Source organism: Halichoerus grypus, chromosome X (genome assembly GCF_964656455.1).
Source record: "Halichoerus grypus chromosome X, mHalGry1.hap1.1, whole genome shotgun sequence".
NCBI lineage: Eukaryota > Metazoa > Chordata > Mammalia > Carnivora > Phocidae > Halichoerus > Halichoerus grypus.
The window spans coordinates 121,847,169-121,869,988 of record NC_135727.1 but is presented as its reverse complement, the minus strand read 5'-3'; the positions used below and the strand labels follow the sequence as shown (position 1 = coordinate 121,869,988).

General features: G+C 47.6%; 1 protein-coding gene across 11 annotated transcripts in view; it reads right to left on the bottom strand.

The window, feature by feature from the left end:
• The window catches only part of GPM6B (glycoprotein M6B), a 155,247-nt gene that overhangs the window by 40,645 nt on the left and 91,782 nt on the right, over positions 1 to 22,820 (bottom strand). For 2 of the 11 annotated variants that reach the window (XM_036123686.2, XM_036123687.2), the window contains exon 1: positions 3,229 to 3,575. The exons of 7 other annotated variants lie outside the window; for them this stretch is intronic. In XM_036123686.2, coding sequence (XP_035979579.1) covers positions 3,229 to 3,289 — 61 coding nt within the window. In that variant the 5' untranslated portion in view covers positions 3,290 to 3,575. Of the gene's footprint in view, positions 1 to 3,228; positions 3,576 to 22,820 lie in introns of those variants that run through there. 2 more of the 11 variants (XM_036123688.2, XM_078064261.1) reach the window with 1 other exon arrangement.

The window sequence follows — 22,820 nt, the reverse complement described above, 5'->3', positions numbered from 1 at the left end:
CTACTGAATACTTCTGGGGAATTTTGATCATCTAGTAGTGTTCTGGGGCAAAAGCCATGAGGCAGTTTCAAACACACACACGCACATATACATATGTATTTTCTTTTAGGATCTGGATTATTTTTGTTTAAATTAGGAACAAAGTCCTCCTGATTTAAAGAAATAGCTCTCTTTGTCCTGCCGAAGGAAGTGAGGCCAACTAAAAAAGTTGAAGTCAATTTATAAAGCTAAGTTTAATTTCTATTCTTAATATTAATCCAAATAATTCTCCAAGGTAGTAATTATCCAAAGCTAGAATTCCCACTGGGCAATAATACCCCCAAATTAAGAAGTAGGTATGGCCCCAGCACCAAGTACTAAAAACTAATGGGAAAGGGGGAACAGAGGGGCAAAAAATAGACGTGTGTGAAAAACTGTGGGAAGTGACAAAATGTATAGGATTAAATTTCGGAAATTAAATCCCTTGCTGAAAGGCTTAAAAGAAAAACACACACACAAAAAAACAGATCCACCAACTCAAGAATTATATCATGCCTTCTCCAATGATGTCAAAATTTTAAACGTACACTTCAAGGAAATCAACCCTTATCTTATAAATTTCAAATGAGATCGGAAGGAATACTGGAGTGACAAGCAGGCAGAAACCTCTGTGACTGTCACTGCATGCCTGTGTGTGTGTGTGTGTGTGCGCGCGCGCGCACCCGTGTGTGTCTAGACTGACAATGGGAAATGACAAAGGTGATACTTGTGTGGGTTTTGACTTGGGTGCAGCCGGCCCGTGAACTTGTTCGGCTACACGAAGATTAGCAGATAAGTCATCCTCCAAATCAGCACTGGCGACGGGTCCCTTAGTGACCACGGCCCCCGGGGCGGTAGCGGACACACACATGCCCGGGCCCGGATGCTGACTCACGCCTGAACCCTACACCTGACAACAGCTTGCATTCACCTGGCATGTTTGAATTACCTCCACAGCTAGTGTCTATCAATGTCGGCAATTTTTAAAGTTCCTCCAGGCATCATCTCTTGCTTCTAATTTTGTCTCTGAAACCATGGCTAACTCACTAACGAGTTTTCGCCTACAGATGGTCAATAGATGTAGTACAGCTTGTGGATTCGGTGTTAAAGAGGATTTAGTTGATGTAAAATCATAGCAGTCCATGGGACTAAACGAGGATGAGATAGAGAGCTGGGCAGTAAGGATTTCATACTGGCCTTATGCCCCTCACTTGCTTTTGGAGGGGGGAAAAAAAAAAAAAGGTATGTTTTCTGCAGAGACCAAGATGGTTTTATTAATGGTTTATCAATGGTTACTTTGGTTTATTAATATGGTATTTGCCAGAATACCATTAACATGTTTGGTATTAATATGGTATTAAAGTGGGCACTAAATGAAATCATCTGTTTTGGGAAAACATTGCGGTGAACTGTGAGAGGCGTCCCCCCAACAACGCTATTACATGATTACGCCCCACAAACTTCATCTCTAATCATTGCAGAAATCAATCTTTACTTTTATCTCCAGTCCTCAGCTTCATAAATACTCCCCAGAGCTTCTCTTATTGCTATTTGGTCACTCATATAAAATTAAAAATATAGGGGTGCCTGGGTGGCTCAGTCGTTAAGCGTCTGCCTTCGGCTCAGGTCATGATCCCGGGGTCCTGGGATCGAGTCCCGCATCGGGCTCCCTGCTCAGGGGGAAGCCTGCTTCTCCCTCTCCCACTCCCCCTGTTTGTGTTCCCTCTCTCGCTGTGTCTCTGTCAAATAAATAAATAAAATCTTTAAAAAAAAATTAAATTAAAATAAAATTAAAAATATATACATACAAGAAAAGGCAAGGTTTCTGTTTTGTTTTGCTGGGGGGGGGCGAGGTAGGTTTCATGCGGGGATTGAATTAAACTGCCAATTTTAAAATTAAAATACTTAAGGCCACCGAAATACACACTTCAAAATGGTTAAAATGGCAAATTTGTTACGCAGATTTTATCAGACTTTGAAATTTAATTAACTGGAAAAATGAAATTGCGCTGCTTAGGATACAATCTTATTAAAGTACTGTGTACAGAAGAAATTCCGTATAAAAACAAGCAGCTTCTACCCAAGCCTGCTGTTAGGCTCAAATACATGAAATTGCCATGTTTGTAGGTGTAAGATGGTTGACTACTTCAGCAATTTCAGACAGTTCAACCAACATCTTCCTAAGTAAAAGGGAGCTGTGCTCCTGCCCTGGAAAATCACTATTGTTTAGTGCCTGTCAGTCGATCCCAGGGCCGTGGGAAATACCCTCGGCATGAAGGCTGGTGGTATTAGAGCCACTGCAGGTGTAGACTATGTTCCTGCCCCTTTAGGATAGTCTGTAACTTTGGGCGAGGGAGACAGGTGAGCGGCGTCTCACACTGTAATTTAACAGTGGCTGAGCGGATTCTATGGGCTATCGCACTCGAGACCAGTTTTTATCTAGGAAAAGACAGATGAATTTTAGCTTCTACTTTCGGTCATTTTCTTACTGCAAAACACGTATTTCTCCAAAAAGGCCATTCCCTATGTCAACACTGTGGTAAGATTCCCCTTTAGGGACAGGACCTTTACCAATTCTCCTCCTCCAAATCTCCAAGTCATAAATGGCAGAGGACCCTCCACCCCTCTCCATCAGCACCAGGGTGACAGAGCTGACGTCCCCTCTCTGAAGCTCCCACTGTAAATGGTTATTACATGTCACAGTCAGGGCCTGATACATGGAAAGACTACTATCGTTTTCAATGAGAGAACTAACTAGAAAACGTCCAACATCACTACGGCATTAGCGGAACCAAAGCATATTTAGTTTGCGGCCCCCTCCAGATCCTCCCCAGCATTAGCAGAAAACAATGCATTCCATGCCCCTGGAGTATAACATGCAGAACGTGGGGACCTAAGTTATGACTCATTATATTAACGAGGAAAAAAAAAAAAAAGACCATTTCCCCAATTCCGCTACCCAAGGTGACAAACTGCGGACATCCTGGGAAATCCCACGTTTGGTGGGAAGATTTGGAACAGGAATGGGCTGAAGAAAGGCTGCTCTATTAATTTAACATCAGCCTACAGGCAAAAACCACCCTGAAAGCAAGACCATGCCAGAGGGATTGTTTCAGAGCTATTTTACGAGAGACACAAAACCGGGCTCCCCCTTTGAAAGCACCCCCCAGTGAAAAGCTTGAAACAGGCTATTGTCAGAGTGCCGGGTACCTTTTCTCTCTTGGCTTTGTTCAGTATTTTCCTCGGCTGCAGTTTCCATGGCTGGCTTCATACCATCCACCAAAAATGCTTTTCCCCGCTCCCCCAACACACACTTTTCCCCTCCTCTTCCTTTTCTTTTGGACTCCCCTCCGTCTCTTATTTACACCGCGTGATTGAGAGGTTCTGTTCTTCACTACAGTAGATTGCAGTCCCTTCCAAGATGCAAAAGGCTCGTCAGCGTCAGTTTCCCCTCTGCCTACTGGTCCAAAAAGACAGCTGCCAAGGAGCCGGCGGCCACACGTCAGCGAGGATCCCAGTTAGAACACGGCCATCCTGTGCCCCGTCCCACTGCGGCTCCCGGGGGACAGCCGCGCCCCCGCCCGCCGGCCCCCGCGCCGCTCGCTCCCGGCCAACTGCACCCACTGAATGCTAATCAGCTCTCCCAGGGAAGAACAGACTTGTGACATCAGAGGACGGGATATGGAAGAGAAGGGGGAGAGAGAGAGAGAGACAGAGCCCCCTCCCACCACGTGACTCAGCGGGTCGGGATGTCAGTTCTCTCCGCTGAACGCTGGGCTTCCACCCCTGCAAACTCCTTCCTTCCCGGAGGGACCCCTTCATGGGGCATCACAGGCTGACTGAAGTTCATTTACCTGACCCTGGCAGAATATAGGCAGAGGACCAGCCCATGGCCTCTGTTTTATTCACTTTCTTTAGTATTTGACTTTCACGCAATCTCTAGTAGCTGGCTACATTTAAAATATATCTAATATATATATATTAGATATGTATCATAAGATATATATCAAAGAGGGGAGGAAAAAAATACCTAAGAGGGAAGAAAACCCAGAGCATGGATTTAACAATAGCTATATAAAATTTGGCATTAGAATTATAACCCATTCCCTGTCTACAACTAACACACGTGACAGAAAGAGAAACCCTTGAGCTCAAGCCCAATTCATAAAAAGGTATCCCTCCATATTTAAAAGTAAGCATAACATGCGACAAGTGTATCTAGCTGACATTTTGGTGACTTCTTGGAATGAAAATGAAAATAGAATGGTTTTTCTTACTGGACATGATTATTTCTATATAGAGCTTTTATTCATTAGAACCTCTCCCTCAAAGTCAAAAGGGTGTTTTCAAGAGCAGTCTAAATGTTCAGCATAAAGGCTATTATTGTGCCGATAATGACTGACTGCTGGTTTCACGAGCCTTCATGCATATCCAGATACTATGGGACCATAGTTCTCAACCCATCCAAGCATAGAAAAGCCTTTATCTTGGTCATGAGCCGTATGTTTCCAAGCATCACTGGTTTCTGTACCATGATTTAAGCATTTGGTTGACCCACTTACCTTCACTGTCTCTATTAAAGATATTTATAGAAACTCAAGTCAACTACAGGGATGAATACTGAAAACCACAGGGTAAAGGGTTCTCTGACAGGTAACAGCCTTCCAGTTGGTTGGGTTGAGCACCCACCTCAGAAGCAAACATTAAGACAAGTTAGAGACCACCCTCTCCTAAAAAATCTCTTCCAAAAAATCTCTGACGCTTTGTTGCTCAACACTTCCAAAAAAAAAAAAAAAAAATGTGCAAGATCCTGAATCAAAATCCTCCAACAACCTGATCTTTTAATGCCTCAGTTGAGATAATCCCCCAAACCTTCTACATTCAATACCTCTGGCTCCTGGTAAGCCAGAAAAGATTTTGAAAACTCGTTTAGCCTGTTCCAACATTTTCTTCTGATTTTACTTCTCATTTTTCACTTGAGCCATCCTCCTAGGAGTCCATACCCACAATCAACTATTCCTTTAACTGATGGCCCTGGCCAATTTTCCTGTCTCCTGGCGAGATCAGTGAGGAGCATGGCAGCTTAAAACTTCAGACAGTCAGAAAGAGATTCATTTGTGATCTAACTACGTCCATGGGAAAACCTGATGATGTGTCCAGAACAAAATTTTTAAAAAATTCAATCCAGCACCAAAAGGGACAATCATGACTAGCTATGCTATTGGTTTTGTTTTAAAAGTGTCTAGCAAAACCACTCAGTTACACACCTGGCAGAACAGAATACTTTTTTGGCTTTTACTTAATATTATTCTTAGATGTTGTTAAAGTGGGAAGGCAGAATACGGAAGAGGTTCTACATTTAACATGGAAGACTTTTTCAATTTAAGGACAACTCTGGTTCTGTATCACAGTCTTAGAAATCAAAACCATTGGACAAAATATTCACAAATTCTCCGGGTGATACCTTGATCTACCTTCCCCTTGAAGAACTCTATGCAAATGAGCAAGTCACCATTTCTGCCTTGTTCATAACTTCACCATGTTCTTTTCATGAGGCTGATAACGTAGGACAATTCTTAAAGTTACCTTTACCAATAGCCTCAAAATCTCACTGATGTTTATGAAAAACCATCTGAGTTGGAAAAAGCATGATAGAAAAATTGTTAACAGCAAGAAAGAAGAGTATACATTTGTAACATTTCTGGGGTATGCCTCCATGTTTGACCAGAACAATCAGATACGTATAATGAGTAGGATGGGAGATGGCTCATAAAGGTGAAAAATATTCTTTGAGCCCCCCGAGTTAAGTCAGTCCGACTGAAGGGAAGAATACTTCTGAAAGCCAAAACAGGAATAGCAAACACACAAAATGGGCATATTAGATCAAACCACACAAAATTGCTAACATTGACTAAGAACAGTAGTTTCACAGGGTTCACCATTTGTACGTCTTCTGCAGAATTCCAGCCAGTTCCATAAGCATGCATGGAATCACCTTCCAAGTGCTAACATCTACAAGAAGCACAAGACTTCACAAGAGACGGTGCCCGTCTCCGAGTCACCCATAGACTGATGGGCCCCAGAGAACCCTCCTAAACCAGGGCGACCCTACCGGCTGCAAGCCCTCTAGTATCACAACAAAGAAGGTGAGAGGAGAGAAAGAGAATGTGGGGACAGCTCAGAGCTGAGCTGAGCTGGCTACTGCTGTGTGGTTGGGAACCGCCAGGTAGGAGAGGGTAGGGAAGGGTGGAGAAGGACAAGAGTAGGAAAGGACAGGGCAGAGCAGGGTGGATAAGAGCAGGGAAGGCTAGAGAAGGGAAAGGTAGAACAGGGAAGGGAGAGAGCATCCCTGGCAACATCAGAAAGCACACAGACAGGAAAACGGTACTGTCAGGGTGTTGGGGAGGCGATTTTTCCGACAGAGGGTCCAGAGCACAGGGTGTGTGTGTGTTGGGGGTGGGGAGTGGGGGAGGGAAAGGAAGGCAGGTGGCCGGGGCCGTAGGCTGGGAATCAGGTAGGGTGAACACCTTGCTGATCCCAGAGGCAGGGGAGCGGGGGAGGGAAGGCACTAGAACGGATCTGATCTGTACTTTACAAAGGTCATCATGTTGGTCATGAGGCTGGCAAGCAAGCCACTCTGAGGGCTGAGCTCTGGCCCGGGCAGTGGGGGGGATCCCCAGTGACCTCCCACTGGACACGTGCACCTGGGGGTGGAAAAAGAGGAGGACACGGAAGGCAGTCTGGGGTTTCCTGCGTGGATGGGTGAGGACATGGTCACGGTCCCCCCCCCACACAGATGGTCCTCCATAAGTATATTTTAAATGAATGGTGAACCAATGACTGGGGAGAGACAAAGACTAAAAACACACAGATTAGAATTTAAGGAACACAGTCTCTTAAATATAAAGGGAAAGGGAAACCGTGAAAGGGAGGCTAAGGAGGAAAAATGAGAGAAGCAGAGGAACGAGGCCGAAGTGGAAGGAGAGAAGTAGAAGAGGGTCCGCGAAGGGCATAGAGTGTCAGATGTCATCCAATAGTGTAGAAGGGGCAAAGAGGATGAGGACCGACAAGCAGAAAGTATCTTTACCACCAAACAGTCACTGGAACTTCCAGAAGAGTCTGGGTCGAGTGATGGCAGGGGAGGAGCAAGGCACCTGGGGCTTCTCCACCATCCTTGCTCTCCGAATAGGATGCTCCAGGGGCCCGGGGGACACTGTCGTCTCATACCTGGGACTCAGGCCTGTGCCTACCCCTCTTGGTCCGGTTTCCAACTAGTCGAGAGAATTTTCATTTTTCTCCTACGATCTAGTCCATGACTGTCTTCCCAGGTTTATTCTGTTACGAACAGTTCTGGCCGGCAGTTCCACCACGTGCGCACTCGGGTGGGGGGTCCCCGCACCAGCAAGCAGCTCTCCCACACCAGCGGGCCGTCCTACAATTCAACTCAATTCCGACACTCGCTACCCAGGGGCAGCATCGGGTCCCACATGTTAAGGGCTCGGTCCCGAGAGACTGCCCCACCCCCGCCATCCACCCCCCAAAAATTCAGATGCCAATTCCAAGTCTGGTTGTCACCTGTGCTTCCCACTGACCAGCCACAGATCAGAGGCTCCAACGACCCGCTTCCTTCTTGGATTCATTTAATTTGCTAGAGCAGCCTCTGGAACTTAGAGGGACATTTTACCTACTAGATTATGTGTTTATTATAAACAATACAAAAGGACACGAATCAAAAGCTAAATGAAGAGATGCACAGGACAAGGTATGGGGAAAGGCGGGAAGCTTCCAAGCCCTCTCCCAGCACGGGACTGTCCCCAAATCTCCATGTGTTCACTGAACCCTGTCCTTTTGGGGTTTTATGGAAGCTTCATGACAGAGGCACAATTGATTAAATCATTGGCCAGAGGTGGAGATGGGGGGGGCAGTGGGACGGGGACTGAAAGTTCAAGTTGGCTTTATGGTAGCAAACCCCCAACCTTAGCTTGGAGAAGTCAGTCACCTCATTAACACAAAAAAAGACACCTGTGTGGCTCTCCATTACAGGAAATTCCAAGGGCTTCAGGAGCTCTGTGCCAGAAGTGAAGACCAAATATATATTTCTTATAATAAATCACAATTTCACAGGCTTCTAGTAAATTTGCCTTACGTTTCTCATATGCCTGTGATCCAAATAATTGATGGAAGCGTTGAACATAACAAGACCACGGTGAGAGATTCTTGTGTAGGCCACTATGGCCATCATCCTCGTCAGCTGACTGGTTTGTTTGTTCATTCATTCGTTCATTCATTCATCCATTCAACCAAGGTTCATTAAGCACCTACCACATGCCAGAAATTGAGTCACTACTCTACGTTACATGGCTGTGATTGTTCAGTCAACTGGGAATTCATCAAGAATGGGATGAACACATGAGCATGCACAATAATCTACATACATATCCTTATCAAGGTCACGAGGCTATCAATCAAGTTTGTCAAACGTCTACTCCTTCTGATGTGGAAAACAGAGGCAAGAGAAAAATTAGGGACGCCTGGGTGGCTCAGTCGGTTAAGTGTCTGCCTTCGGCTCAGGTCATGGTCCCAGGGTCCTGGGATCGAGCCCCACATCGGGAGGGGGGGGGTCCCTGCTCAGCAGGGAGCCTACTTCTCCCTCTGCCTGCCGCGCCCCCTGCTTGTACGCGCGCTCTCTCTCTTTCTCTGGCAAATAAATAAAAAAGAAAAAAAAGAAAAAATTAAATCTCCTTACTGCCTACAGCCCACTGACAAGTCCCTGAAACAGGCAGAAGGACCTTCCTCTAGGGACTCTGCTGCCTCGATACTGACACTTTGCTAGGGGCAAAAGGCAATCTTAGCCTGACCACCAGGATCCTGTGAGTCTACTTTAACATACAGAAATTCCTCTGGAAACTTCCTTTATCTCTACCCCCCCATATGTGTTAGCAATCATCCTCCAAGCACACGGCCCACTGATACATATCTGAAGGGTCTCATGACTGAGTTTTTATACTAAACAGTAATAAATTACCTTTTCCTAACAATAGCTAGCCCTGTCAAGGTCCTGAAAACCTTGTTTCCAAAACACCTTGGAGATTTACACTCTCCCTAACCCCCTCCCAACTTGAAAGTATATAATCAGTCTACCTGTCACCACCCCCACTGCAGCGCCTTCTGCCCACGGGTCCTGTCCCCGGGGTTTAATAAAACCACCCTGTTGCACCGAAGATGGTCAAGAATTCTTTCTTGGCCGTTCCTTCCTGGACCCCAACATTTCTACATCACTTCCACTTTCCTGAAATTATATTATAGGTTTCTTCTGGCCTCACAATGACTCCTTGGTGGGGAGTCATTCAATCACCAAGAGGAATATTTCCATATTTATTCACACTACTAATTCCTCTGAAATTTGCACATTTCAACCAATGGTTTTTCCCCCAAAGTCCGGCCTCTTAGTACCTGAGACACAGTCTCCTAGTGGCCCCGCAGCTCCAGAGGAAAGAGCCTCCTTCCTCTCCTTCCCATTCTTGTCACTGCTTTGTTTTTGTTTTTTTTTTAAGATTTATTTATTTGAGACACAGAAAGAGCGAGTGGGGGGGGGCGGTAGGGTGGGGGAGAGGGAAAGGGAGAGAGAGAATCTCAAGTAGACCCCCACTGAGCATGGAGCCCGACGTGGGGCTCAACTTCACAACCCTGAGATCACGACCTGAGCCAAAACCAAGAGTCAGTCACTTAACCAACTGCACCACTCAGGCGCCCCAAGGACAGTTTTCTTTACAGATCATCTCTCTTCTCCCGATGGATGGATGCTCCCTCCCTTCTCAGGAGCCAGCACACCGTCCCGATTCCCCAAGCCCCTTCTTTTCACTCCTGAGTAAGGAGCTAAGACTGCATTTGCGGAAGACATCAGGCTGACCAGTGCCAAACCAAGACAAGCAACCCGCAGCCAGTGAATTTCTCTAAGACCTATTCTTTCCACATAGTTTCTGGGGGCCTAGAAGGCCTCCACATGCCTCACATAATTCACATGCCCGGGCATAAGCCTTCCTGTGCCCCCCAAAGGAAATCGATCCCCAGAACAGCAACCTGAGATCCAAAGACAGCCTCACTTCACATTCTAGTGTGCTTGAATGGATGAATTTTAAATCAACTGTGTTTTAAAAGAAATTTTGGTGAAGTGACTCCTATTTCACATTATTCCCCAGGAGAAAATTAAAGATGTGTTCCAGGAGCAAGTATCTGAGCCTTGGAGGGAAAAGAATTACAAATAGCACGAGAATTTTTTTTTTTTAAATGTAGGTTGTAAGGTTTCTTTTTTTTTTTTTAAGATTTTATTTATTTATTTGGCTGAGAGAGAGAGAGAGCAGGAGAGCACAAGCAGTGGGAGCTGCAGAGGCAGAGGGAGAAGCAGGCCCCCCATCAAGCAGGGAGCCCAATGCGGGGCTCGATCCCAGGACCCCAGGATCACGACCCGAGCCGAAGGCAGTGGCCCAACCGACTGAGCCACCCAGGCTCCCCTAGCACAAGAATTCTTAAAGCTTACCTTTAAAGCAGAAAAGATGCTTTTAATATAAAGTAGCAATAATATTCAAAATATGAAAGCTTCTGTGCTGTGTTCAAAATGTTGCATAAATTAAAAACCACAACAACTAGAAACAGAGAGCCAGAAATGTGAAAGAGGATTGTTTAGAATTGGGTCTTTTCCATAATTGGACCTTCCCAAAGCTTTATCGATTTGGCAAAGCTTTTGCCTTGCTCTACCAGAATGAAGTTTCTAATTTCACATCCGGTGTAGGTTTATAATGCCTTTTGATTTCTTATACGCTTTCCTGATTTCCTCAGTCCATCCCGTCCCTCTTCAATATTTGGTGTACTTTCCTTTACAGGGAACGATGCCACATAAAGCTGAGAGCCAGGATGACAAGTCAACTTGGATGATGGAGATAAAAACCCTTACAAAGCTCCGTAAGCGCAGGTCAGCACCCTTGGTATTTCTCCTTAATGGTGGAGGTGGCTCCCAGGCCGGCCACTGCCTCCCGAACTGGCTAATACCGGTCACGAGGAGCAAGCCCACGGGAGCCCCCCTCCAGCCCAATCCCTTCCCAGTCTCATCAGCGGTTTAACGACAGGAGTGTCCTCATAAAGCTGCAAGAGCCGCCCGCACAGTGATGGCTGAGTTTAACAGAAGCAACTGGAGGGCTGATGAACCGCTCTCTCGCTCTTCTGGCAAAAACCCTGGACGTCATTTTCAAAAGGCGAGCAAGAGAGGGAGTTTGGCCGGAGCTGGCTGAGGCTTCCCGTGATGGAAACAGGTGTGGCATGAGGAGCTGCAACGGAGCTGGGGGGTGCTGGACGGCAGGCCCCCAGCACAGGCAGTGCTGCCGGGGACCGCATGTTCGTCCCAAAGTCAAGGTCGGCACTGCTGCTTCTCCATCGGGGCCGCCCTGGGCACTGCGGGCTGTTCGACGGCATCCGTGGGCTCCAGGCACGAGAGGCCCGCAGCTCCGCCCTAAGTCCGACAGCCACAAATGTCTGCGGACGCGGCCGTGTAGTTCCTGGAGGGCAAAGTCACCCCCGGTTGAGAACCACGGCCTCACGTCGATCTTTTCTTCCCTGGCTGTGGGGGTACGCTGTCGGCCAGTGGGTTCCTACCGCAGTCACGGAGGGGTGGGGGGCGGCTCTGAAATCCGCAGGCCAGGGCCCCACGCCCACCGATCCTGCTCTGATGGCCCCATGTGTGCAGTGGGCAGAGGAGCTTTAGCATCTTCCCAGGTGATGCCACTAGGCAGCCAACCGCTGTAGGCCACGGGGACGCACTACATGTGCGCTACAGGGAAGGTGGCCCATCAGAGCCACTTCGGGAAAATTCTACAGAAGGCAGCTGGGCGGATGGCTGGGATGTGGTCAGGGTGGCCACACTCGACTGGGGAACAGGTGGAAAGCGTACACCCAGGTGAGGCAGAAATGAGAAACTGCGCAGGCATCACAACGAGGGAGAGGGATTCAGGGTTGATTCAGAGACTCAGCTTGGATCCCTGCGGGACTGGGAGAGGAGGATCTGTATTCGCTTCCTGGGGCTGCCCTAACAAAGTACTGCCGACCGGGGGGCTGGAAACAACAGAAGTTATTCCCTCACAGTTCTGGAGGCGCCCAATAGGAGTCGGTAGGGCCACACTCTCTCTGAAGGCTCTAGGGGAGCATCCTTCCTTGCCTCTTGTCGCTTCTGGTGGCTCCCCGCAATCCCTGGCTTCCAGATTCAGCATTTGGACCTCGGCCTTCATCATCACGTGGCATTCTGCATGTGTGCCTGCGTCTCTTCTTCTAAGGACACCAGTCACGTTGGACTAGGCCCTCCCTAATTGAGGATGGCCTCGTCTTAACGGGACAGCATCCACAAAGACCCTATTTCCAAATAAGGGCATATTCACAGGTACCAGAAGTTAGGGCTTCAACATTTTTTTCTAAGGGATACAACTGGGAGATGGTCCAGAGGGGAGAGCCTACGGGGGGGGGGGGCAACCAATCTGAGGGGGGTGCGTGGATGGAGTCTAGTGGAAGTACTCTGAAAGGATGCAGAGGTTGGAGGTGGTCCCGGGCAGGGACCTGTCCCAGAGGAGGAGGGGAGTTTGAGAAGGAAGAGGTGGTCCACAGTCAAGGTAGCCAGAAGGGGCCAACTTGGCAAAGGCCCGGACACAGAAAATTCCAATTTCCTTACCAGCGTCAACAGAAAGATTAGAATGGAACCCAGCTTATAGAGGGGCTACTGAAGGACTAGAAAGCGGAGAGGAGAAGCAAGGGCAGCCGGCTTTCTAAAGGAAATTGGGTAGTGACAGGAAAGCAAGAGAAAAACGCAGGCGGATGAAGGGGGAACACAGGAAGAGAGTCCCCAAATGGCAGCAGCGGCGGGGGAAAGAGATTTAAGGTGCCAGTGGAGGTGGATAAATGAGGACTCGAGATCCCAGGAGAGGCGGGGGCCAGCTGTGGGAGGCTGGAACACTTCCCCTCTGAAGTGGGAGTGAGGAAGCATGAAAGGGAGTGAAAAGAAAAAGACCGTCCAAGATGTGAGGAATTCCATATTGGAAGAGGCGGTGGTGGTGGTGGTGATGGTGACGGGGAGGTTAGAAAGGACCGGGCGGAGCTGTGAAGGGTGCATTTGTTCCTGGATTCAGCCCACGTCGGAGCCCGAAGAGGGAGGGCCCACCAGCCCCATTGGTTGGTCTCAGGCAGCTTGCCCCGAGTCCAGATTGCTTGGAGACTTGAGCGGGGCTGAGTCCTTAGGGGATCGGGGACCCCAGGAAAGCCCAGAGGATCAGAGAGCGGAGGGAGGGGGAGGGAGATAAGTGATACCCTCGCTGTGTGTCTCCTCACACTGGAGGGAAGTGGACCCCATCGTGATGGAACCACACCTAAAGCCCAAACAGCAACAAGGAGCCGATGTGAGGAGGTGGTTTTGATTAAAAAAGCAAAGTTTCTACTTCTTCTTGGGCACACAAGGCACATATCCGGAGACAGACAGCTGATCTACTGAGGATGTGCTTCCTGACTAATTATCACATCCCTGGGGAGCCCCGATTCCTCGCTGGGAGTGGCGCACTGTCCCTGAGCGCTCCCCGCCACGGCTCCCAATTAACGCACGCACCCCGAGTGTAGCAGCCACCGTGGACCAGGGACAGGGCTCCCAAGCCCCTTGAGCCGTCCCACGGCAGCTACTGCGATCCTAGTCACGTCTCCAGGACGGCTCCTGCTCGGCTTGCCAGAAACCACGGGGGCTGGAGTATTCTCTTACCCAGAGAGAGTTGGTGGCTCAACCTCAAAGCTGGGTGAACCCGCGGTGCTCTGCGGGGGAGTTTCCTGACATCATCTGCCAAAACCCCGGCTCACACCGCCTCCCCAGCTCCCCTTCCCTTCCTGAAAGGCGCAGCCCCGAAACCCGGCTCCTTCAGGAGGCCTCCTTGGTTCACCCCGCTCGCTTTCCTCTTCTTCGCCGTCTGCCTACCCCTGTCCCAGTTCGGAATACAAGCCTCTCGGAAAGGCAGCTAATTATACTGGAAAGACACCGGGAGACAGAGACTCATGCCAACCCAGACCAAGCCTACCCCCCACTCTTGTACCCCCACGGAAGGCAGGGCTCACAATCTTTGGCCCGTTTTGCTGCAGGAAGCCAGACATTTTCAAATTCAAGGTGAACTCACGAGACACGTGGGCTGTGAAAATTGTCACACCAGAAGCTGGAAAGTTCTGGGACGTGCCTGGCAAGGTGGGGATAAAGATGATGGGATCCCTTTAAACTCTGAGAAATCCAGGTGAGTTAAGGAGGCCTTATTCTGGTCCAGATGCTGGATTCACGATCCCCTTCCCCTAAAACGGGGTCAGCGTGCAGATTAATGGGTTTCCATCTGTCGGGCTGCTGGGTAAAGGCCGGCACGCACACCCCCACGTACCTCTTGGGGAAGTGGACCCCTCCAACCCCAATCCTCAACAGTGCTCACTTCCTACTGATCCGAGCAACAGGAAGCATGGAGAGCCCTGGGGGCCGCCTCTCTTGTCCCGTGGCTGTGTCCCAGTCCTCACACAAAACCGGCAGGGCCAGCCACGAGGGACACTCGGCCAGTTCCCTCAAGAGCTGTTTCCACTTGCCACAAGTACCAGAGCTGGCCGGACGTGGAGCCCAGCGAGCGGGCTCAGCGCAGCCTCCAGAGGGACGGCTGCACCCCCACGAGACGTGACCGCAGCTCGGGGGGTGCTGCGCGAGGCCAGCACCCTTGTACCAATGCTGCTGCCCGAGCTTGAACCCACCTTCTCTCACCTTGGCCTTCACGACGGCGGCGAGCGGTGGGCCTAACCAGCCCCCTCGTATGGAAGGAGAAACCGAGACCAAAGCAAGCCAGAGGGTCTTGGCCAAGGTCACACGGCGGGTCAGGGGCTGAGCTGAACCTGGGCTCGGGCCACTGGAGGCCCAAGTCAACAAGCCTCTGGTAAAACGCAGGGCGGCGGCATTCCTCCCCAGGGAGTGGCCCACCATCCCCTGCCGTCCAGCTCTACCATTTACCAACCTCCCGAGGCCACGTGGCCTTCCTGAGCCTCAGCTCCACCGCCCATTCAACAGGCTCCCGGAGAACCTCCTTCATCATGAGCGAACTGCGGCCCGTAAAGCCTCCACACAACGCCTCCTACGTGGTGCTTCGGAAGGGCTATTATTTCTATCTTGTAAGTTCTTATGCTCCCACCACCACCACCATACAGGTCCAAGGAGAAGGCAGGGAGAGCAAGGAATCGCTGGTGAGGCTACATCCTTCCAGATCTTTCCCTGTCCCAGAGTGGGGGTCACTTCTGAGCCCTTGTCTGGCTTGACTGGATCTTTCAGGGCACTCCTGACTCCCACATCTCCTCCAGACCTCCCTGAGGAGGTTCAGCCAGGATGCAATGTCTGTGATTAAGCTGCCAATAAATAAACGGAGCTAAGAAGAATAAGGCAATGAGATTAAAAAAGATGTGTCTCTGAGGGCACTCTTTAACAAATCGTCAAAATTGGTTTCTGGAATCTGGAGGATGTTGCTAACACCTGGGTACTCAGAATCAAATTAGATTTGCCTCTGATTTTTATTTAAAAAAAAGAAAAAAAAAAAAAGGCACAGAGAGCCCTGCCCTCAAGAAGGGCCTCCAGCTTGGTTTAATGCTCTGAGGTCACGGTCTGAGAATTCCTAATAATTTCATCTTTAAATCTGTGAAGTGAAGCCTGATCGGCTACTGGTGCAGGCGCGTGAGCAGAGGAGCTCCGAGCTCCTCACCATCCTCCTTGCACATGACATGCGCGATGGCCCTTGAGCACAGAATTCCAGTGGGCCCACAAGGCACAGAAAGTTCTGTGAGATTCCAAGGCAGGACAAGGGAAGCGTGCCGTGTTTACCACTGAGTAAGCACCGGCTCTGTCACTTGCCATCCTGAGGACTTGGGCTGCTCACACCTGAGCCTCTGCTTTCTCGCCGGTCAGAGGCAGGACAAGATGCTTCGTGAAGCCTATCCTGGCTCTAAGGTCCACTGGGTCTTAAGTGACCAACGAGTTCAGCAGGACAGTTGTAAGAAATAAAAGATCACATAAGGAATCCTGCAGCCCCCCCCCCCCCGTTCTCCATCACTGTTCCTGTCCACCTAAGTCATGTAAGCGTGCAGGGCAAATGATCTTTCACCTGCTCGAAGGGACGCCTGAACACCCTGGGATGGAGTCCACCGGGCTCCCGGCATTCTCTGGAGCGAGATGCCAACAACTGGTTCTCCGGAAGCACAGGAGACAGCTAAGATGTCACTGACCCGGGCCCTTGAACCTCTCAAAGTGGTCACCTTATACTGATTTTCTTCATATGTTAAGAGCACAAAGAAAACGGAAACCAGTCAAACCATTACACAAAGACATTTTCTGATAAAATTTAGACCCTTATCACCCACTTAAAAATATATTTTAGAAACAAAATGGATAAAACTTAGTGCTATTCAGTAGACTAACACAAAAACTGAACTTGACATTCTAATAGGTTTTGTTTTTTTCCCCCCAAACACAAATCTGGTGGTTTTAGTTTAAAATTGGTTAAGATCTTTTCATGGATCAGGGATTGTAATTTCTTGTACAACCAAAACAATCTATGTACTTTTTAACAACCAAAAAACAGGCTACTGGTAGGCTAGGCTAGGAAGACTATGCTATTTGTCAGCCCTGGAACCAACTGCGAGAGGGATTGAGGGGATCTGGGTGAGCATGTGGCTATCACCTTCCCCTCTTCTCCCCAGACGTGACCTTCCTGAGACTGCCTACTCGGATGGACGATGAACGACCCAGACAAGCAGTCTCTCCCCAAGTGATGCTGATCAACACATCAAAGTCTGAAAACCACTCATGTACGGCAGAGCATGATTATCCAACATAGAACCTGACAACATCTTTGAGATTTGCCAGTATGTAGTTTGACGGAATCTTTGAAATTTACTTTCTGCTATTAGAATGCCTGCTCTTGCTAGTTCAGGGAAACACCCCGGACCTGTAGATATGTCATTCAAGAGCCCTCAGATAGACGTCCACAGAAAACCAGGGCCCTGGTGGGTCAGCCACTGTCTGGTCCGGAGTTTGTATAACGTAGGAATTGCACAAAAACGTGAGCTGTTCTATTTAGTCTACTGCTCATGAGAATCTACACTAAAAAAGACACCCCCAAATTAAGAAATAAAAAAATAAAGACCTCCCAACCACATACTTTCTAAATACAGTCACATTTTTTTCAAATGCAATATTTTATTAAATCGCCTCTTCTGTTTATTTTCTGGATGGAATTAGAAGCAGGAGGAACTCAGGTAGGTCCTTCACTCCACTAACATAGTGGGCTCTCAAAGTTGGAAACCACTGAGACAACTTGAAATAACCATCCCTACCAGGTCAGACGGAAGCCATCCTAGCGTGTAGAAGGACCACCAATGGAGAGTCAATGTGCGCAATCTCGCTGATTAGCAGATCAGGTGAATGCCAACTTCCACACTAACCCCACAAGCCAATGGATAAAACCCTTCCCCTGTTTGGGGGAGTAAGAGAGTGTGTAATGTTGGCAACATGCCAGTATACTTTAAAACACGTTCATTCTAGGGGCACCTGGGTGGCGCAGTCGGTCAAGCGACCGACTCTTAGTTTCGGCTCAGGTCCTGATCTCAGGGTGGTGAGATCGAGCCCCGCATCGGGCTCCGCACTGAGCACGGCGTCTGCTTGAGTTTCTCTCTCCCTTTCCCCCTTTTCCCCCTGCCTCTGCCCCTCCAATTCGTGCTCTCTCTCTGAAATAAATACATCTTTAAAAAAAATGTTCATTTTATGTTCTCAACCAACAAACAATTTGAGGTCACTTAATCATATACTCAAGTGGAATCAGAACGGGCTAATGTGATTTCAAAGTGGCCGCTAAATGATGGGGTCAATTCAGAGAGGAAGGTAACCAAGTACTATGCCACTGGGCTTTGCCCTCCGTCTGTACCACGAAGGCGGCAATGTTACCGAGGGCCCTGAGAGCACAAGCCATTTACCTTCATCTTACCACCTAGGCATTTAAGATGAAGTCACTGGAGTCAATCTAGAATTTCTTCACAGAAGCTACCACAAGAAGAGTTTTGTTCAGTTCCTCCCTGATTTTCTGGTCCAGTTTAAAATAAATGTCACGCACACACAGAATTCTAAAGCAGGAGGAAATTTTTAAAACCATCTAGTTCTTCTCTCCTTTTCTGGTCTGTAATTGGGAAAGACAGGACTAAAGATTCAGGTCTCTTGACTCACAGCCAAACATGCTCTTGTTTCTGCCTGATGCATAATTATCAAAGTAAATATTCTGTTAGGATAAAGCCCAAACGCCAAATCTGCAATGCACGCACTCGACAGAGATAATTCTTCCCAAAATACACATTACATCTTTGCAAAACCACATGCATGAATTTTACAAAATACCTTCTAAAAGTAAAATCGTATTGGGCCAAGACAGTGTAATGGAAAAGAAAACATAAATCCTTGGAAATCAATGCTTGTTAACATCAATTTATCTCCTTAATGAAAAGCCCCTGATAAACCATGCCATTGGATTAAGTGAGCTAATGCATGCCACGGGCTTTGCATAAGAGCTGGAAACTCTCAATAAAAAGTAGCTGTTATGATTAATAAGCAAGACCAGAGTGGGATTGAAAATGTTTTTTTCACGAAGGCAATAAAGCTCCAGGATGGAGCTTGTCAACCAGCCCCAGCCACAGGATAATGGATGGATAACGGTCACCTGCTCCACCCGCTCTCAGGGGAGAACCGAGGATTGTGGGAAATTCCCAGCTCCCAAACTGAGATCTCACTCATCCTTGCCCACTCAGGAAAGTAGATCAAAGCGCAAGGGAGTGACAGCAGTGTGTGTTAAGAATAGATGCACACACTTATCCAAGTAAAAAGGAAATCCACGCACACCTCCATGCTTTCTTATTAGCAACAAATTGGAACTTCTCACCAAGGACTGTAGCATGAGGGTGATACGTTCCACAGCTGAGAATGGCTGCTTTGGGGGGACACGGAATGCCTCTCAGCACTTAAAATGAGCAAGTTGTAAAAGAATCCAAGCTGCCGCTGCTGTTGTATCACTGAAGAAGAAATGCTCCCTAATGTTTGAGATAACAGAGAAAAATAAGCAAGTTCTTGATTTAGGCCAATTCCTCAAGTCCCAAAACTCAATATGAGTTTGTAGCTTTTTTTTTTTTAAGTGCCTGCTTCTGAGGGTTGGCAGAGAAAGGATAAATTGAACATAGTACTGTGAAACTCATGCATATTTAGAAAATCTAATATTTTAATTTTTTTTTTAAGATTTGAGAGAGAACGCACACACACGGGGTGGAGGGGCACGGGCAGAGGAAGAGAATCTCAAGCTGACTTCCTGCTGAGCTTGGAGCCCATGCGGGGCTTGATCCCACCACCCTTGAGAGCACGACCTGACCGCAAACCAAGAGTCGGAGGCTTAACTGACTGAACCACCCAGGTGGCCCATGGACATTTTTATTTCTAATTGGCCACCCTGATAATTAGCTTGTTTAAAATGTCAAAAATCCTATTCGAGGGATTTGCTATGTAACCTGTTCTGCTGACCACAGAACAGCTTCACGGGTGAAAGTGACAGGCAATTTGTCACATTCACACCCAGTAACTGATCAGTCAATATGTTAATTACCTGGTGGATTTATTCCTTTTAAAAAAGTTATTTATTTTTCACTAATGACTGCTAATTTGGTAATATTCAAAAAGAAAGGAGATCTCAATTTCAAACCTGTTAACCCCATACTTGTTTTAATATATTCAGCGGGGTAAAGAGAGAAATTATTTCACAGTTTAAACTATTCTCATGAATAAAAAGCAGTCAGTTCATATATTCGCTTTACTCCGTCTCACTTGGGCCGCCCTAACGGTTCTCGCTCTGAAACCTCTGCCTAAAATTTTACCTTCAGAACTTCTCAGCCAGAACATTTGCATTTCTTTCTCTTTGTTTTTCACTCAGAAAAAAATCCAGATACCTCATTATTTCTCAATTAAAAGCGTACTAAGGCTTACAGTCGGAAGTGCACAGAAGGTGACGAAAGCCAATTCTTCCCTTTTTAAGTACTTGTAATTTACTGCTAGCAACACGGAAAATCAGTTCTAAGCCTTTTAACTCTTCCTAACTCATTGGTTTGCTTGACACACATTTCTCAAGCTCCAGCCACGTGCCAGGGATTGTGCCAGGCCCCGTGAAGCGAAGAAGAGAGTGGGGGTGGTTTGCCCTTTGAGCAGCTAAGGGGCTCTTGGGAGCAGAGGGACACAAACATTCCCTTATGATTAGCAAATATCAGCCTACCCCCTCGTGTGGGGGTACCGTCGCGGCGGCCGCAATCACAGGGGGATCTCCCTCACCAGAATGGGCAGTCCACAAGCCCGGGCGCCACGTCCAACTTGTTTCCCAGTGCAGGCCCAGCATCTGGCCCAGGGCAACTGCTATGGGTGTCGCTGACGGGCCAACCAGCGGGACCTGGTTCTCAGCCTCCTAGAACACACACAACCCACCAGGGGAGGACGGGAGGAATTGGGGGGCGGGTGGGCACAGGGCAGTGATGGAGCAAAGCTCAACTCACGGGAGAATGGCAGACAGAGGCAGGGAGGTGTGAGTGCCAAGGAGGCCTTCTGGGGGAAAGACTACCTGGATGGGTATCTGAGGGATACGGAGCAGCAGTCCTCACCCAGTGATGCTTTTAGGGATTTCATACTGTCTTCACGAGTCCCAGACCCTACTGCAGAAACTGGGAGATCACCATTTTCCCCAAATCCACCTGGGAAGCAAGTTCCTCAACACCTCTAATTAGGTCTCAGATCCTCACCTGCAGAGCCCGGTAATATTCAGTCCTCACACCTTAAAGTGGCCGAAAAGATTAAATAAGAACGTAGCAAAGTGGGGAGAATAGCGCCTGGCTCCTAAAACTATAGGTTAGCGTAGATAAAAATCAGTCATTTACATGTGCCTTTCTCAAAGCCATCATTATATAAGACTTTTTCCAAGTTGCCACCATTACCAGCGGCTACCTGAACCATTAAGAACTCTACAAGGGTTTTGCACAACTCTGAGTTTCAAAACAGGGCAAGAAGTCTCGCTTGCAGCAGTTGGCTTAACTCCCAGTTTCCTTCAACTTTTACATTTTTAAAAAAGATTATTTATTTTTAGAGAAAGAGAGAGAGAAAGAGCTCATGAGCCTGGGGAGGGGGGGGCACAGAGGGGGAGGGAGAGGAAGAAAGAATCCGAAGTAGACTCCATGCTAAATGTGGAACCTAACGTGGGGCCCAATCTCACAACCCATTAGATCATGACGTGAACCGAAACCAAGAGTCAGATGCTCTGACTGAGCCACCCAGGTGCCCCTCAACTTTTGCATTTTTATAGTGAAACGTGTAAGTGGACGATCACTGCTAGATGTAAAAGAATGCTCAACGAGGGACGCGTGGGTGGCTCATTCGGTTGAGCATCCAACTCTTGGTTTCCGCTCAGATTATGATCTCAGGGTCGTGAGATCGAGCCCCACATTGGGCTCTGCACTTAGCACAGAGTCTGCTTAAGACTCTCTCTGCCCCTCCCCTCCCTCTCTACAATAAACAATATCTTAAAAAAAAAACAACAAAAACAGCTCAACTAGATTCTATATTAAGTCACACACACACAAGATGCTACTCAGAATAAGGTGGCTCTTGAATGCTGATCTTATGCCACCTGGAGAGATTAAACAAATGAACAAACAAAACACGTGTTAAACCACTGCTTTGTGATGTGAGTATGAATAAGACAAGTCTTGGGGTTGCCAGCATTACCAGTTGGTACTTTAAGTCACTAAAACTAGGTGGCGGTCTGCTTCTTCACTATGACTTCCTTGACCCGTTGATTTTAATCAGAAAAATAGATTAATGGTAGCTGCTGAGCAGCTGTGATTTTAATGCTAAACCGTGCTTACCATACCAATGAACAAAACCCGGACCTTAACTTAAAGAAACAAATCCACAGAGTCTGTCATTTAAAACCTGCTTGCGTCCAGTATGTGAGCTACTTCCCTGTAGAGGTGAACGAATGAGCTCTAACTGCAGTTTCTATCCAATGAAGTTCCGTGGGTGTAAATAACATCCCCTTGTTACAGTGCAAAGATTAACCAGCTTTTCAGAATTTATGGTCAAGAGAAACCAAGATGCCATGTTTAACTTTTTTAGAAAGCACATTAAATACCACCGCAATAAAGACACCCTGTAATTCTGTTTCACATGAAAGCATACTCCTATCAGTATCTCCTAAGCACTCAGCACAAACCTAGAATTCAATTAACGTTCATTTTCTAGCTTCAAACACTGGTATAAAACTATCATGCACTATATAGACTCCCCTACAAGCATACATGACAAATATACAAATTGCCTCCAATGAGTCATGTGAAATTTCAACTTGGAAGCACTTTTGTTGGTCTTAATGGCTATTTGGCAATGTATGCATTATTCTTCAGTTATAAAATTCACACATTTAAAGAACTAACTAAGCTAAAACATGCCCACAGGAATTAAATCAATGCACTTCCCTGCAAAAAAATCAGCAAGTCAGAGCAGGAAGGAAAACATATTTTTCCTATTGTTGAACGTGGGATTCCACATCCAATACTGTCATCTCATTGTACAGAAATCCTGGCTGACTCTGCCACATAAAAATCAAAGTTTAACACAGAAAAATCTAGCTACACATCCAAGGAGAGCGCCAAATGAATAA